The 17695-nt window shown below is 43.9% G+C and overlaps 1 protein-coding gene across 20 annotated transcripts in view; it reads left to right on the plus strand.

The window, feature by feature from the left end:
- The window catches only part of Akr1b7 (aldo-keto reductase family 1, member B7), a 39851-nt gene that overhangs the window by 5898 nt on the left and 16258 nt on the right, over positions 1-17695 (plus strand). For 17 of the 20 annotated variants that reach the window (XR_010065604.1, XR_010065592.1, XR_010065595.1 and 14 more), the window contains 5 exons: positions 1377-1499; positions 1765-1871; positions 2266-2347; positions 2845-2928; positions 3490-3572. Coding sequence is in view for 2 of the 20 variants with exons in the window: in XM_063285402.1 (XP_063141472.1) it covers positions 1377-1499; positions 1765-1871; positions 2266-2347; positions 2845-2928; positions 3490-3572 (479 nt within the window). In the remaining 18 variants the exon portion in view is untranslated. Of the gene's footprint in view, positions 1-1376; positions 1500-1764; positions 2348-2844; positions 2929-3489; positions 3573-6527; positions 6880-17695 lie in introns of those variants that run through there. The other 3 variants (NM_053781.3, XR_010065606.1, XR_010065607.1) reach the window with 3 other exon arrangements.

The raw sequence follows: 17695 nt of genomic DNA on the forward strand, positions 1-17695 counted from the left end.
TACTCACTGAGACATTTCCCTGGCCCCACAAAACACGTTCAGGAACAAAAAATTACCTTCCTGCAAGCTAGAGGCTCTGATAGATACCAAAAGGACCAAGTCTGTCAGCGAATGAGAGAGAGGAAAAAAAAAAAAAGATAAAAAGGCAGGACATGACCACTCTTACATATGGTAGAGGAAAATATTCAGAGTATTCCAAGTTGTAGCCAAAGAGGAGACTCCATGTACCAGCTAAACACTCCTTGCTTGCCCCTGCCTCTAAGCCTTGGCTGCCCCTCCCCAACCTGTTCATGATTTTTCTACCTTTCTTCACGTCAGTGTTTTTTTTTTTTTCAGGTTCAATTTAAACTCTCCTCCTAATGGCTCTCCTGGGCTAAGATGACTCCTTCCTTTCCTCTCTCACCCCTGTGCTATTTGACATCAAGTAAGCCGAGGTAGCCTAGCACCGAGGCTGGCGGCTCAGTGACAGAAACCTGAGCACTTGAACTTGGCCGTCAGAATCTCAAGCAGGAAGCACGTTGTATATGTTTACATATGTTTATGTTTACATATATGTGTGTGTGCATATGTACATACACATATAAACAAAACTTAGAATGGATGAAAAATTATAAATTCACATTTATCCACTATCAGGTTGGATAATTATCTTTGGGAAAGTTTAGAACAAGTTCAGTGTATTTAGTTAATAAATAAATAAACCCCAGATCCTTGGGTGGATGCAATATGGTTTGAACAAATGACCAGTGGGACAGATGTCAGGTTACCCAGATCTAGGCTGTGTGCCCCTGCCAGGGTCCATTTATCTGCAGGGTGATCGATCCTTCCTGTATACCTTTAATCACAACTGTGCTAGAGGCTGAGGATGAAAGATCGCATTTCAAATCCTGCCTGAACTTCAGAGTACCTTCAAGTCCAACCTGTATAACGTCAAAGATCTTATTCAAAACTGAAAAGTGAAAGGGGGAACTAGAGATACAGCTCAATGGCAGATTGCCCATCTAACACACGGGAGAGCATAGACTCAATCCCTAATAGCACAAAACAAAAAACAAAAAGAGAGACCACAGGGAGGATTCCTTTCCTTACTCCGTGGACTGTTTCCTGGATAACCTACATCACTCAGTGTGGGTCACGTTTGCCTAAGAGCAGACAGCAAACAAAATCTTAACTTCTCCTTCCTCATTTTGTCTGAGCTGGGGAAGAGTAGGAGGGCTGGAAGCAGTCATGAGTGCACCACACTTTAGACCAAAATTCTCCTTTAGTGCATCATTTAACTCGCCATGCAGGAGCCATTCCTCCTATCCAAGGACTAAGCACACCAGCATCCCTGTATCCTCTTAGAGCCATCTAAACAATGGTCCTCTCTGTGACAGGGCATGGAGGAACTGGTGGACCAGGGGCTGGTGAAAGCTTTGGGCGTCTCCAACTTCAACCACTTCCAGATCGAAAGGCTCCTGAATAAGCCTGGACTGAAACATAAGCCAGTGACCAATCAGGTGAGTTCCGTGTGGTGCAGGGCCCTGCTCTGCACCTGCTTCAGCACTGGGAGGCAAGTTCAGTACTGTCTGCAGAGTCTCGCCATCGGGGTCTGTGTTCAGGATGCTCAGGGAGGTGGGAGGCAGGTCTCTGGGTCTGGTGTGTAGCACGTCTATCAGTGGGCTGTGTTTGGTCTTTGTGTTGGTCCATTCTTGTGCCTGGAGTTCCCGCTGAGCCTCTCAGAAAGGCCTCCTTCTCTAGTGATGGAGATGTTTTCTCTTGCAGGTCGAGTGCCACCCTTACCTCACCCAGGAAAAACTGATCCAGTACTGTCACTCCAAGGGCATCGCGGTCATAGCCTACAGTCCCCTGGGCTCCCCAGACAGGCCTTAGTAAGGCTTCAGAGTACTGGCTCTTTTTTTTCTCACTCTTAAAATTAGCATTTCGTAATTTGTTATATTAACATGTAATTCCCAAGGCACAGATGAAACATACCAATGGCAATGTGTTTGGCAACTCGAGTGGGATTGTCAGGGTAAAGTGTTTTTAAAATGATAGTATGTTTGTTCCCGAGGAATACGCCATTTCTGACATCTAGTGCTGGAGCAGTCTTCTCAACCTGTCAAAGAACTAGATCCTGTGCACGAATCCAGGGGAAGGATCCTGCTGCCTGCCTTGCAGAGGGAAAAAGCTGCCATGCTCAGCCTTGACACTGTCCTGGCAGTGGTGCTCACAGGCATGCAGTAGCCATGGTGATTTTCACTTCAGCCATCTTTCTTCCTCTAGTGCTAAGCCTGAGGACCCCGTAGTGCTAGAGATTCCCAAGATCAAAGAGATTGCTGCAAAGCATAAGAAAACAATAGCTCAGGTAAAATAAAGTGTTTCCCCCTTTATCTAGCAATCCTTGTACAATCAATTCTTGTAGTCATGTGCATAACTATGTTGCTTGATTTTAATTCCCTGGAGAGGAAGAAATGGCAAGTGTAAGCCTGTTGGGAGCTTCAGAAAATACAGCTAGTACTAGTGAAGCAAGGGTCTCCTTCTGCCCTTCAGCTTCCTGCTGAGCCCTCAGGCTTTGGGTTCAGGTGTCAACTGTATAGGGTCTAAGCATATGACTACAGGCTACCCTCCTCATTCCAAGTTAGGAATTCCTAGTTGTTCCTTGGATCAAGGGACATAAGAGGGGAACTGGCAAAGTGTCCCTAACAGTGAAGGGTGTGGTTAATATTAATTGTTGTTAAGCCATAGGGAGCTACTTAGATAGTTGTCATTTACAAGAAGAAGGTGGTCTTCTGGACCACCTTACACAAACAGGCCACTGGACACATGCTAACTGGACACATGCCTTCCCTTCCTTGTACATAGGTTCTGATTCGATTCCATGTCCAAAGGAACGTGGCAGTGATCCCCAAGTCTGTGACACTCTCACACATAAAGGAGAACATTCAGGTAAGACCTGGGCTGTTCATCTGACATTCCTCAGTGAAACAGATGATAGGAGGAAAGGAGGAACCTGTCCTTCAGCTTCTCATCCCACTCTTTCATTGAGAGTGCGTCTTCCCTTCTTCCAAGCACTCTGTCAACTCATAAGTCAGAAAGCTGGCCTCAACAGAGCTGGGATGACTGCGCTCACAGATGGTCTCAGCCAAACCTGTCAGGATTGATCACAACTGTAGCTTATACCACAGAGAAGACCACCATTTACCATTGAGCACTTAGATCACAGGCAGAACACTGTGCTAGCCAACTGCAGACTGTCTTGTAGACACATGGACTGGACTTGAAAACTTGTCCTTTGAGATACCCTTCAGACATCACAGTCATTGTACACACTTAGCATACTTACAATCCAATCTCACCCCTCTTAGAACACTAAACTTTATAAATAACTCACTCTTAATTTAGAGAATAATATGTTTGTCATGGACATATTAGGGGAAACACCTAGAACCTCACATCCCACCAGCCCTTTCCTTGCTAAGGATGGTTTTGGGACTCTTCTCTTTCTAGGTCTTTGACTTCCAGTTGAGTGAGGAGGACATGGCCGCCATTCTCAGCCTCAACAGGAACTGGAGGGCCTGTGGCCTGTTTGTGTAAGTGGTACCAGGTTAAGTGGAAGGTTGATCAGGCCTTTCTCTAAGGTTGAAGGGTTAGTAGGAAGGAATGGAAGGCACATGGAATTATGGGATGGTTTTTGTCTTCAAATACTATTTTCTGGCAGTTGTGAAAAGTTAAAACAAAAGTTTGAGTCCTGGGGGAATCACTAAGAGCAGAGACATTGTTATTTGATGCTTGGTTTCAGAATTTTACCCACAGAGTGTGAATTTTAAAGAAAGGAGTCAAGCTCTCCATCCCTTGCTCATTCACCCAGTGACGTACTGCAATGTGCTATGGCCAGGAGTGGTCTACATGTTTGGGACATCGCTCTACAAGCTTCCTGTTCCCAGGCTCATATTCTACAGAGGGAAACTGAAGTAACTCTGATGTGTATGTCAGGGCGACATACACTATAGAGTAAAGTAAATAGGACAAAAAGTATAGATACCTTTTGTAATAGACACTTCAATACATGTCTACCCAGGGATAGCTTTGCTCATGAAGTCACAGTTGAAGGAAGTGAAAGACGAGTAGCATGGACATTTAGGGAAATAGCATTCTTGACAATCATAGCAACCGTTGCAAAGGCTCTGATGTCATAGCTCAGAGCACCCGATGGGATTGAGAACATTGTGGAATGGGCCAGTGTTACTGTAAGAACAGGAAGTTGAGGAACTTTAGGTAAAGACTATGACCAGGTCTTTGATCTTTAGGTCTGAAAGAGGAATAAGCCATGAACAGAGGGTGGTGTGATCTGATATGTCTTAAGAGATTCACAATGACTTGTAGATAGAGAGACTACTATAATAACCCATGGGAAAGATGGCAGTCACTGGACCTGGACCACGGTGCCAGGGAGAACATGAGGAAGAGCATAATGTGGATAAAGAGGAACATGCAATCAATTTAATTTCTTCCTCAAAATGAACAGTTCAAGCTGGGTTTTTTTTTGTTGTTGTTGTTGTTGTTGTTGTTGTTGTTGTTGTTGTGTTTTTTGTTTATTTGTTTTGTTTCTGTTTGAGCAACTCAAATGCAGATTTAATTTTTTGGTAAAATCAAGGGTTTAACATGCATTTACTATGCCGGTTGGATATCAACTAGGAGAATATGTGAAGCTAGTGAATTTGGTGGCCTCAGAAGTCGACTTACGCTGGGCCTTAATCCAAAATCTACTACTTATTCACTAGCACAAAGGCCCTTGGGTAGTTTTGGTGATGTCATAAAATCACTTTTCTAATCTACAAAGAAGGGATGACAATATTAACCACAGTCAACATTATCTGAATACTCTTTTAGCAGACACTTTAAGTTCTTTGCTTATAGTAGTATCAGACTTACTACTCATAACCAATTTGTCCATTTTAATAGTATTTCCCACTTCACAGTAATGCAAGAAACTGAGACAATAGTTCTGAGGCCCTCAGCTGTGTGTCAGCTAACTTATGATCCCTCATGATGACAATTAGCTGGTAACCAAATCACTGATTGTTTGCAGGCCGTCCTTCCTTTTTGTTTTAAATTGGTTATTTTATTTATTTACATTTCAAATGTTATTCCCCTTCCCTGTTTCTCCTCCACAAACCCCTTATGCCATCCCTACTCCCCCTCAACTCCCATCTCACCACCCTAGTATTCCCCTATGCTGGGGCATCAAGTCTTCACAGTACCTAGGGTCTCCCCTCCCATTGGTGCCAGACAATGCCATCCTCTGCTACATATGCAGCTGGAGCCATGGTTCTGTCCATGTGTACTCTTTGGATGATGGTTTAGTCCCTGGGAGCTCTGAGGGTTCTGGTTGGTTGATACTGTTGTTCTTCCTATAGGGTTGCAAACCCCATCAGTTCCTTAAGCTCTTTCTCTAATTCCTCCATTGGGGTCCCTGTGCTCAGTCTGATGGTTGGCTGCAAGCATCCATATCTGTAATGGTCAGGCTCTGGTAGAGACTCTCAGGGGACACCTATATTAGGCTCCTGTCAGCAAGTACTTCTTGGCATCAGCAATAGTGACTGGGTTTGGTAGCTGCATATGGGATGGATCCCCAGGCAGGACAGTCTCTGGATGACCTTCCCTTCAGTCTCTGCTCCACTCTTTGTCCCTGTACTCCTTTAGACAGGAGCAATTCTGGGTTAAAATTTTGATAAGAGTAGGTGGTCCCATCCCCCAACTGGGGGCCTTGCCTAACCTCTGGATATGGTCTGTACAGGTTCTCTCTCCCCTTTGTTGAGTATTTCAGTTAATCTCATCCCTGTTGGGTCCTGGGAGCCTCTTGCTTTCCTTGTGTCTGGGACTTTTGTTGGCTACTCCCAGTTTCTCATCCCCATTGCTACACACCTCTATTCAATTTCCCAACCCTCTGTACATCTCCCCGTCTCCTCCTATACCTGATCCTGCCTTCCTTTTCCCCCCTCTCCCCCTCCTCTCTTTTTCCCAAGTCCCTCCCACCCTCTACCTCCCATGATTATTTTACTCCCCCTTCTAAGTAGGTCTCCCTTCTTTTTGAGGTTCATATGGTCTGTCAGTTGTATTGTGGGTATTCCGAACTTTTCGCCCAATATCCACTTACCAGTGAGTACATACCATGTGTGTTCTTTCGTGACTGGGTTACCTCACTCAGGATATTTTCTAGTCCCATCCATTTGCCTGTGCATTTCATGAAGTCATTGTTTTTTAATAGCTGAGTGGTACTCCATTGTGTAAAGGTACTACATTTTCTGTATCCATTCCTCTGTTGAGCAGGCCCTCCTTTCTTAATACTCCTCTCATATTTTGGGAGAAGGTTATGTTGTGTGTGTGACTCCCCCACCCCCACCCCTGCCCATGTCCCATGTTCATGGTCTTGTTGCAGAAGGGATCAAAAGAGTACAGAGATAGCTGAATATACCCTGTAAGAACACCTTAGATCACATTTTTGCTTCTGTGGACTGTTTTCCTCTTCCTATTTGCTGTTTCAGCACAAGCGATGAAGAGGACTTTCCTTTCCACGAGGAATACTGATGTTGGTTCGCTTGATGAGATTCAAGCCGGGTAGATTCCTTTGTCCTTGTGTGAGACTCACTCCTCCTGAAGCAGATTTTAGCCACGTCTCTCTAAAATCAACCTGGATGTAGGCTACCATTTGGCCATGTAGGATTTAAATTTTTGTGTTCATCAAGGTGCAGACTCTCACAGGGAAAAGTGAGTCCAGAGAAACTAAGGTCAATGGTTTTCACTAATGAGGGCTGAGCAAATGTTTCTCATCAGGAATGCATTACCATGGTAACACTGGAGACACAGAGATAAAACAATAAAATGTAATAACAGTAACTTCTGTAGTATGTTGTCCATTACTGTGATAACCACCAGACTGAAAGCAACTTGTAGAGGAAAGAGCTTAGTCGTCTTACATGTTTCAGTCACAGCCGATCGCAGAAGGAAGCCATGGCAGAAACAGGCAGGAGCTGGGTCTAAAGCTGAAGCATAGATCACGGAGGAATGCTGCTCATCCAGCTTGCTCTCTTATACGACCCAGCGCCACTTGCCCAGGGGCAGCTTTATTCCCAGAGACCTGGGCTCTCCTACACCAATGAATCATCAATCAAGAAAATCCTCTACAGACATATGCACAGGCCATCTGACGGAGGCAATTCCTCAACTGAGGTTTTCTCTTCCTAGGCGATGACTCCAGTTTGTGTCAAGTAGACAAAAACTAATGAGTCAAAGCATCTAACACACTGTGAAGTGTTTTTGAATGAGTGAGCTCATTGCACCCCAAACTCATAATTCCCAGGCAAGGAAATAGAGGCATCAGGGAGCCAAGAGCTTGCTGATGGTACCAGGTAGTTTGTGGCTAAAGCAAGTTTCAAAGGAAGATGTTTTCAGAGACATAGCAAGGCAATTTGATGGGCCCTCTCCATAAACTTTCACCTGACCCCTTCCTTCCACTTTCCCCTGAGACTTTCTCAGTTACCTCCTCTTGCTGCTTGCCCACCTTGTCTATAATATGCTGTCATCCTAGAGGTGGTGGTGCTGGCAGCAGACTGCAAAATCCACAGAGGTGCCTCCGGCCATTGAGAGAGAATGGCACCTCTTGGTGTCTTATAAACCTAGCACCGGTGGCCAGCATCTTGCAACATTTGGTCTAAGTGCAAAGAAAGAGAGAGGGGGGTATGGAGGAGGAGTACAAGGAGGAGGAGGAGGAGGAAAGGAGGGAAAGAAAAGGAAAGAAGGAAATGGTTCAAGAACTAAGTAGTGGGGTTGGGGATTTAGCTCAGCGGTAGAGCGCTTGCCTAGCAAGCACAAGGCCCTGGGTTCGGTCCCCAGATCCGAAAAAAAGAAAAGAAAAAAAAAAAGAACTAAGTAGTGACCAGTATGAACAAAAGTTCCCAGAAAGAATCACATCTTCAGCTGAACCTTCTGCAAGGCTAATTAAGGGGTTTGATTTTGCATAACGTTGAAAGATAATAATAGTCAATTATCTTGAGCCATCTTTAATAGTCTTAATAACTTACTACCTACCTCTATATGTGACCAAGAAATTCAAGACAATGAGCAGAAATAGGGGGAGGCCTCATATGATGTGTTTACAAAACTACAATGACCAAGCCAGCTTAGTCAGTCAACAGGGCCTTGAGGGAGGGAGTGAGGTTTGACAAGAAAAGAAAACCAATTAGATAAAATTGTGACATGACTCCAGTCTGTACTGAGGCTGAAGCAGTTTTATTTCTCTCCAGCCTGCTTTTATATCATTCTATGTACATCCAAAACACATGGTCAGTTCTTAGACCAAAGACAACGTAATCAAGGGAAGCCGTAAACAATAAGATCACATAAGGTAGTAATTAAGCAAAGTGGCAAGCCAAGAGATCACACAAGATAATAATTAAGTAAAGTAGTAAACAAAGCCCCATGGTCACTGTTTCTAATATTCTTATCTGAGCCCACTTCCCTGTCCGATCCCAGTGACAAATGCCAAATTCCTAGAAGCGGCACCAACAGCTCTCAAAACCACAAGGACAGAGAAGGCAGCAGGCTGACAAAGAGAGCAGTGGCTTCCTAGGACAGGGCAGAACTCTAGCATCTTTGTGTAACTAGATGTGCCACACCTGAGAGAAGCTAACAAGAGAATCAGGGGAAACACAGAGCAATCACAGCCTGCCAGCTTCCACAGCCAACAGACAGCAGAGAGCACACTGCCCGTTGTTTGCTGCAGAGAAACCTTGTATGGCCCACGTTCACTTCCTAGCTTGCTGATAAAACGGTACTTCTAACTGGTAAAAATTTCATTCCAGGAGAATGATCCTTTCCCCAACCTTGTCCCATTACAAACACTCAAACTGGTAGATATTTCAGTTCAAATCTCCCAAGCAAGTTCCCCACAGAAGCTAACAGAAGAGATTCACGTCCTCCTGCACTATGGTACATGAGAAAGTGGCCTAGTAAACTAATTTCTACATTAGCCCAATTCAACAACATTGCTGCATTCAAAGATCTCGGGTGATTATAGCGAGCTCGCCTTACCTGTAGAGAGAGGTCACAGTAGCTTTGGTATGTTCTCCCTTAGCTCACGCACTCTCAAAGAAAGAGGGCTCCCCTGAAATAAGGGAGAGCTTATAGTGTCTCTGTGTGTAGTTATTGACCAGCCCACATGCAGGGATTTCAGTAAGAGGAAATTCTCAAGTCGCAGCAGATACCTCACTTAGTGGCTTTAAAATATTGAGTTTTCCTTAGTTCCCATGATCTAACCTTCCTGTGTTCCTCAGTTGGTAGATAATACAAGATCACTTTTAAATTTTCTGAAATTGTTTCTTTTTCATGCATTTTCATCTTTCCTTTCATATCCCACGTTGATATGCCATAATTCAGTTGTGCTATGTTGAGGTTTGGGGGCGTGTTCCCTCTGGGGCCTTTTACTTAATCAGTGGGTGGCAGCCAGCCGCTGGGAAGACAGATTCTCTGTAGAGCTCCTGATGCCAAGCTAGAGGCAGCATAGAGACAGAAGAACTCACAGGCCGGTGCCTCCTAAGTGAATACTCACCTGTCTGGGACTTAACTCAAGTTTTATTCCTGAGGTAGACAACTGCTTTCAGATGGCAGCTTGCTGCCACAGAGAGTTCTAGTCTGTTCCACTTGAGTTGTCACTCCTGCGGGGTGATCTGTTTTTCCCATTTAAGGTTATTTATCCTGAAATAGCAATAAAGCGTCTCCCATTCGAGCCCTTAGCTGTTAGCTCAATCTTGGGGAAGACAAGATAAGAACCTGGTTGGAGATAGGAGATAGTCTCTGCTGACACTTCGCTTGCGTTCTACAGAGATCTCTTAAAGCCATTTGGGATTCTATCCCAGTCCGAACAAATGAGACAAGGTACAGACAGCTTATCTACAAAAGACATCAACCACTGAACTTCAGAAGCCCCAATAAAATCTTGTCATGGTTTGAATTTAAATAGTCTCTGAGATGTTCCTGTGTTGAACTTGGCACTGGCAGGTGGTGTAAATTTTAGGAACTGTTGTCTGGTTATAAGAAATGAGGGCTATGACCTAGAACGCTGTATCTTCTTTCCAGGTTCTTTCTTTTGTTGTTGTTGTTGTTGTTGTTGTTGTGAATAGACTTTGAATAGCAGACACCTTAGAACTCTGAGTCAAGCTCAGTTGGGCAAGAAGGGTCTCGTCACTCTCAAAAATCCTGCATCAAGATCATGGCAAAGTAAATAAATACATAGAATAGACTCTCAGGTCCCAAGTTTGTTGTCTCAGGCCGATGTGAGCTAAAGATAGGGACTCTCCTGGGAGTAAGGCATGGGACAGCAGGCCTCGACACACATGCAGGCAAACATTCACTGAACACATAGAATTAACAAACCTTTTTCAAGTTTTAAAGGAATTATTACAGAACGCCGAGAAGTTACAGAAAAGTAAAGATTAAATAAAAGCAAGAGAAAGTCCGGAGACAAGGAAGGATTTCCAACAGCAAAGGGGACATGAACGTCCTTTGTCCAAGGCCTTTTTAGTGCAGTGCCTACAGACAGATATGATGCAAGAGTGTCCTTTCGCATTTCATTCCTTCTAATTGCAACAGACTCACTTGTAAGTAAACTATTTGTGTAAAAGAGAGCAGATTCTGGACAAAGCCTGAGATGATCTCTACCGAGATTGATTCGTGCCCTGGGGTTTCATGGGCAAAGCCAATGGAGGGCTCATATCCTATAGTTATGACATCTTTCCTCAGAGATGATCATGTAATGCTCATGTGCTGCCTGCCAAGTTAGGGTTCAAGTCTCCCCCCCACAATGTCTTCCCCATTCATCTCTGACTCTAGCTTTAACTTCGAGTGTCCCTTGGCTGTTAAACAGACTAGCTATAAGCAAGGAGCCACAGCAGGCTGGGAAGCGAGTGGGAAAGAAGATGTGTCTTTTGAATCACTAGTCTAATTTCGTAGTTTTCCTAATGATGATCCTGAATTTGGGAAAAACAAAGGTGTACTTAATGCTGTAGATGAATGAAACATCATGACATCACCCAGTTCACTAATGAGAGAAATCAAGGCTCAAGGTCAGAGACCTATTAAGAGATTGGGCTTGGTTCCAAACCCAGACCTGCCAGATTCTCCCCTCTAAAGCACTATGTGTCATATGTGACCTTGTTGCAATGTTAGCCTTTCTTGATTCATTCCATAGACAGGACAGCATTGGACTAAATGTGGTTCAACATGACCTCACCAGGAGGTCTCTTGGCTCTCACATTTACATGACCAACTTGTAGCTTTACCACTGTAGTGTTATCTGTATCCCAGCCACCAAGGTGTAGCTGCCATCTTTCATAGTTACCCCTCGTTTACTGGGTGGTCTGGGTGAGGGGACTCTGGCCAGCTCGAGCGTGGCCAGCATAGCTCTGGCAGGCCTTGCCCTTCTCCCCCATTTCCTCCGCCTTACTAAACACTATTGATCACATTCCTAAAGAGAGCCACCAAGGTCTATTTGCTTATTTGGCCACTTCCTCCTCTGAGGCTACCAAGGTCCGGCTATCTAAGTATTGAACTTTAGCAATCAAAAGCCCTCTTTGACTCACCTAGTTCATATGCCCAATTAAAAGTAATCACTTCATCCTAAACTGGGCTTTCCCCTTTTACCTTTATAAACTGGTGTTTACCTATGGGCCATGTATGTTTCCTCTCTAGCCAAGGGAAGCCTTCTGTCCCCCTCCCTGGATGAATATCTCTTCCCTCTCTCCTTTCCCTTCCCTCTTCCCTTTCCCTTTCTCATCCTGCATCTCCCGTTCTTGTCTTTCTTTCTTTTTTTTTTTTTTTTCGGAGCTGGGGATCGAACCCAGGGCCTTGCGCTTCCTAGACAAGCGCTCTACCACTGAGCTAAATCCCCAACCCCTGTCCTTGTCTTTCATTCCATGTCCTTTGTCCCTCTGGGGCAAATAAATCTCATTTATGCTGAGAATGTGGTCTTGGGTATCTTGTGCTGATTATCAGTTCCTTCCCTGGGGACATCTCCTAGATGGACATTTCCTAGAAGTAGCCATCCTTACTTACAACTAAGTCTATCACAAGTAGTTGCATTATAAGCAAGGATATATGAAGGGACAATGGCATCTTCTAAAATTAGAATGTTAATAGTTCAAGTGATAATATGTATATCCCATTAGTGAGACTTTTCTCCTTTCCTGTTTCTACATGATCTTCTCTCTCCTTTGATAAACTAAGTAGGGATGTTAAAGAAGAAAATGAGATCACAATGCTCAGTTCAGTCTTTATCTTGAATCCTTTATTCTCAACATTGCATGTATTTCTAACAAAGTAAAACTATTTTTTGTACATATTTATCTGAAAGGCAGAGAGATAAATTTCTTAAAAATATAAGCTAAGAATGTATTGATAAATTCCTGGGCCTTTTATTGCTAGGTATTAGAAAATACCTGTCTTAGGGTTTCTATGGCTCTGAAGAGACACTTATGACCAAGGTAACTCTTATAAGGACAGCATTTAGTTGGGGCTGACTTACATATTCAGAGACTCAGTCCATTATCATCAAGGTGGGAACATGACAACGTCCAGGCAGACATGGGCCTGGAGGAGCCAAGAGTTCTACATCTTCATCTAAAGGCTGCAAGTGGAAGACTCGATTCCAGACAGCTAGGAGTAGGGTCTTAAAGCCTATGTCACAGGAGACACCTCCAACAAGGCGTTTGATTGATGGACTTCAATACTTTGAAAGGTGGACCTTGGCAGTCAGGCTCAGAAGTAGGAAGTGGCTAAACAAGGGAACAGACCTTGGTGGCTAGCTTTAGGAATGTGATCTAATGGTTTTTAGCGAGGCAGAAGGAATGGGAGAGAAGGGCAAGGCCTGCCCGAGCCATGTATGCGGTGTCTAGGCTGACTAGAGTCCCTTCAGTAAGCCTTGGCAGATGCTGGAAGGAGGGAGGTGAGGAGGAAGGTCGAAAGCCATGCCTTTTAAACTGATCATGGGGCTTATCCAGCACCTGTAGAAAGTATGTGAGGAGGGCAGGGGTCTTCAGAGAAACATTGAGAAAGTTCAGAGCTTCCGAGAAAGCATGTTTAGACTTTGAGGAAATATTTGAAAAGGGGATAAAGAAAAGGAAAGGAAAAAGGCAATACCATGCTTAGTGCCAGGACATGGATCTGATTCTAAGTTCTTGTGACTTAAAGCAAAGGACTGCACCAGGAACACATGATGAGAGACAGAAATAGAGACTATTCGTTAAGAAAGAATGGCCCTTTCAAGAATGGGAACGGGATAGTGAGCAAAGAGAAAAAAGAAAGTTTGGTCACAGGACATATATCCTCTTTAAAGAGTACAAGCATTGTACCCACCTCTCCCAAGTTTATCTATCATGGACTTTTCTCCGCATGCTCTGTTCAATACAAGGAGCCTGGGTAAGGAAGGACTTGCAGTCTTTCTCTGCAAGTTGGCTTCTTTTGGGCGTTAATCTTGATGCTTCAGTTTATAGTCCTACTTTTCTATAAGCGAAGCCCTGGATTTGATCCCCAGCACCACGGCTACTTAGTGTGATGACACACACCTTTTACCCTTGCCCTTAAGGGGTAGAGATAGGAGGATCAGGAATTCAAGGTCATGCTCAGCTCTACAGTGCGTTTGAGATTAAACTGGGTAAAAGAGACTCCAGGTAGGAAACAGAATGGTTGTTGTCAAGCTCAGTAGGGGAGAGGAACAAAGAGATGAAGAAGGGATCAAAGGGAGTTCTAGGGAGTGATGAGACTATTCTGAGACTGTAGTGGTGGATATACACTATTAGACAATTGTCAGTGGTCATGGGATAAGCATACCAAAGAATGGTCCCTAATGCCAACAACAGATTTTTAATTGACAATTCTGAGTTCTTTCCGTAAATCATAAACAGCCCTTCAGAACAAAGGCAGACACACATACACACACACACACACACACACACACACACACACACACACACCCCACCACTTCTCATCAAAAGAAACGAATGAGCCTCCCCTAGATGTTCTGTAAGAGCACATCCCTGAAACCTCAGGACTTGTAAATCCAAGTAGGGAAGACAGACTGAGGTCAGGAATTAGACATCAGTTTAGACAATGCACTGGAATTTTTACTCAAGAAAATAATGAGAGAACGGTGGAGCTATGCCATATGGGAATGGCCTAGGTTTAGAGTCCACATTTTGCCATAGCCTAGAAGGTACAGAGTCTAAAGTCTAGGAGACTCTTAGGGGTCCATGAAAATTCTATCCGTTTTAATTTATTTGAAACTCAGAAGAAAAAACCTGAGCTTAATGCTAATGAGTGTATAGCAAAACAAGTTTTTCTATCAACACACTCTGAAAATATACATCGTTTTTCAAATGCAGGCACAAGCGTGTGTTGTCACATTTGGGCTTGTTGTAACAGAATACCTGTGATAATGAGTTTTAAAGGGACAGGCTTATTTTGCCTCAATATCTTGGGAGTTTCTACCCATGGTCAGCTGGTTCACCTTTTCAGTTTTGTGGATGAAGCAGAATATCATTGTAAGAGCAGGAGATAGAAGAAGCTGCTTACTTCATGGAGGCAGGAAGCAAAACGGAAGAAAAAAAGACTACAGGTCCAACCTCTCCATTAAGGGCACACCCCCACATGGCCTAGAATTTCTCAATACATGCTACCTCTTAAAACGCTGGTTCCCAACCTTCCTAATGCTGCCACCCTTTAACACAGTTCCTCATGTGGTGACTTTCAACCCTAAAATTATTTACATTGCTACTTCATCGCTGTAATTTTGCTACTGTTATGAGTCATAACGTAAATGTCTGTGTTTTCTGATGGTTTTAGGTGCCCCAGTGAGAGGTTGTTCGACCCCTAAAGGGATCTCAACCCACAAGTTGAGAACTACTGCCTAAAAGCTTCCATCACTGTTCAATAGAGAAAAACTAAAGACAAAGCCTTTACCATTAGGGCCTTGCTGTACAGCGTTTTCTCCAAGCAAAAACCCATCTGTTTTCCAGGGAATCTTGTTAAGATACGGGTGTGAAAATGGGCGTGTGCCGAACAACAGAGTATTGGAAGGAGAAGGTAAAACATTCTGCCCTGCTGTTAATCTCAGGAAGTGAACAACTAATAGTTTTGAGAAGTCCCTGAAACTGACCAGAATCACTAGGCTCCTCTCTTCTTTGAGCAATATAAGCTACAAGGACTGCTGAGAAACACTTCCAGATAAGCTGAGCTCCTGGAAGAATCAGAGACCAGCCAAGCTGCCTGGAAAAGGCTTATAAGAGCTGAGTCATCTGGAAAGAACTCTCCATTCTGTTGGGCTGCCTGTAGGCTGTGCTCCAGGTCTCCCATTCTTCTGAGCTGTCATTCGTGCTGAAGTAGCACCTGCCTTGAGTCAGTGTTGTTCCTGTAAGTAACCCCACCAAGACTCCTTAGTTCATCAAGTTGGGCTTTGGTGGTATCCATACTTTGTTCTGCTGTTGGTTCCCTATCTGGAGTGAACACACATTTGTCTACATCTCTCCAGGAACAGTGTTATGCAACAGACATTTAGAGGATTTTATTCAAACTACAGCATTGCATTCCCTGGCCCTCATGGACATGTGGTCATATCGTAATGCAAAAATGCATCCAGTCGAACTTCAAAAGTCCCCATAGTCTATAACAGTCTCAATGTCATTTAAAAGTCCAGTCTCTTCTTAGACTCAAGGCAGCCTCTTAACTATAACTCCCTGTAAGATCAAAATGAAAAAGCAGATCACATACAGCCAACATACAATGGCACAAGATATACATTGCACTCTAAATGGTGAGGGAATACTGGACCGAAGCAAGATAGAAAACTAGCTGGACAAACTCTAATCAGTCCCTAATGTTGTGGACAGCATCGCGACAAGTCCTTCCAGCTTTGTTAATTGCAACATACTTCTCTGTCTTGGGCTGTTTCCACTCATTAGCAGTTCTCTTTGGCAGATATCCCATGGACCCTGGTATCTTCAACATCTTAGGGTCTCCAAGGAAATCCAGGCTTCACTTTCACAGCTCCACACAAAGGTCTCTCTGGGCCTCTATGCAGGGACACCCCTGAACCATGCTTCGCCTCAGTGGCTTTCCTTAGTCATGGATGGAGATTCCATAACCTCTTTCTAGTATCCTTGACTCTAGAGCCGGAACCATGTGGCAGAAAGCTGCCAAGTTCTCCTGCTTGCTGGGGCTTGGATATGGCCCCCTTGTTCAAGTCCATCTTCCAGCTTTCTGGTTTGGATTTCCTCCACTGACTACGTTTGGCTGTCCTGAAAATGATTCTGTGGGCCGAGCTGGATCCACATGACTCTGTCATAGGAGTTCTGGGATTGATTAAAGGTATGTGCTAACATTCCCAGCCCTAAACTATTCTTTAATTCCTTTTCACAAGTTGAAAACTTAGCTGGGTGGGATGTTGCCCCGAGGTCACTACCTTTGTTCCATTTAGCATCAGGCTTTTCTTTAAACTTTATATCTCTGTGATAGAAAGACTTGATTCCGTTGCACTGCCTAGTGCTCCTTTTCTCCTCAAACTGTATATTGTATATTTTTTCTTGCTCAGCTTAGTCCTTTTCATCTTCAGTTATACTAGCCACTAATAATCAAGCAACACTGTCAATAGTAGGCCTTCTAGAAATCTGTCAAAGCTGTTAATCAATAACTCTTCAATTTAGTCTTAGCCAGATTTTTTTTTCAGACAAAGGCAGAAAGAAGCCACACTCTTCACTAAAAATATTACAAGAATGGCTTTTAGCCCACATACTAATATTCTTCTCCACTGAAACCTCTTGAGCCAGGACCCCACCATCAGCACCAGTGCCTTCCATGGTCTACTAGTATGGCTCATTAAACGTAAAGCGTTCAGCTGTCGTGGCATTCAAATCCACTGGGAAAGACAAAAGACTTAGACTCAATTTAAATTTAGATTGAATATTTATTCTTACTAGTAGCAGAAGGAGGGCAGGGTTGGAGCCAAACAGCATGCTGTGCCAAAGGGAGCTAAAGGGAGGGTTTATAAAGCTGGACATCAAAGGTGGACATTATGGTTATCTACAGAATCCATCGCTGGGCAAGAAAGCTGCTTTACTTCCCCCCACCCTGTTTCTCCTTCCCATTGTATGATAATAGAAAGGTCACTTCATCCCAGTACCACAGCAAGAAGTGAGTTTATGAAGGCAGAATGCAGGGACACCATTATCGGAGTCCGCAGGCCACTAGCATCTCACAGGCATTCCAAGGTAAAGCTCAATGGCCCTTAAGGGATGCTGGTACCATCGTGAGTTTCTTTAGCCATCACAAGGGAGTTATGTGTAAATTATTTCACAGGGTTGAGCACTCTGGTGAAAGTGTCATGAATTGACTGGGACAAAGAACAGTAACACGGTGCCATCCGGTTATGAATGTCGCATTCCTGGAAAACTGTTTTCCTAATCAAAAGTCCCAAAGTCCACATTCCTCCAAACAGAAACACAGTCAGGCCTATTCCAGCAATATTGGGCCCCGGTGGCAACTTCTGTCTTAGTTAAAGTTTAAATTGCTGTGAAGAGACACCACGGCCTTGGTGTCTAATAAAGGAAAACATTTAATTGAGGCCGGCTTACAGTTTCAAAGGATTAGCCCATTATTGTCACAGCAAGAA

This window comes from Rattus norvegicus, chromosome 4, assembly GCF_036323735.1.
Source record: "Rattus norvegicus strain BN/NHsdMcwi chromosome 4, GRCr8, whole genome shotgun sequence".
NCBI lineage: Eukaryota > Metazoa > Chordata > Mammalia > Rodentia > Muridae > Rattus > Rattus norvegicus.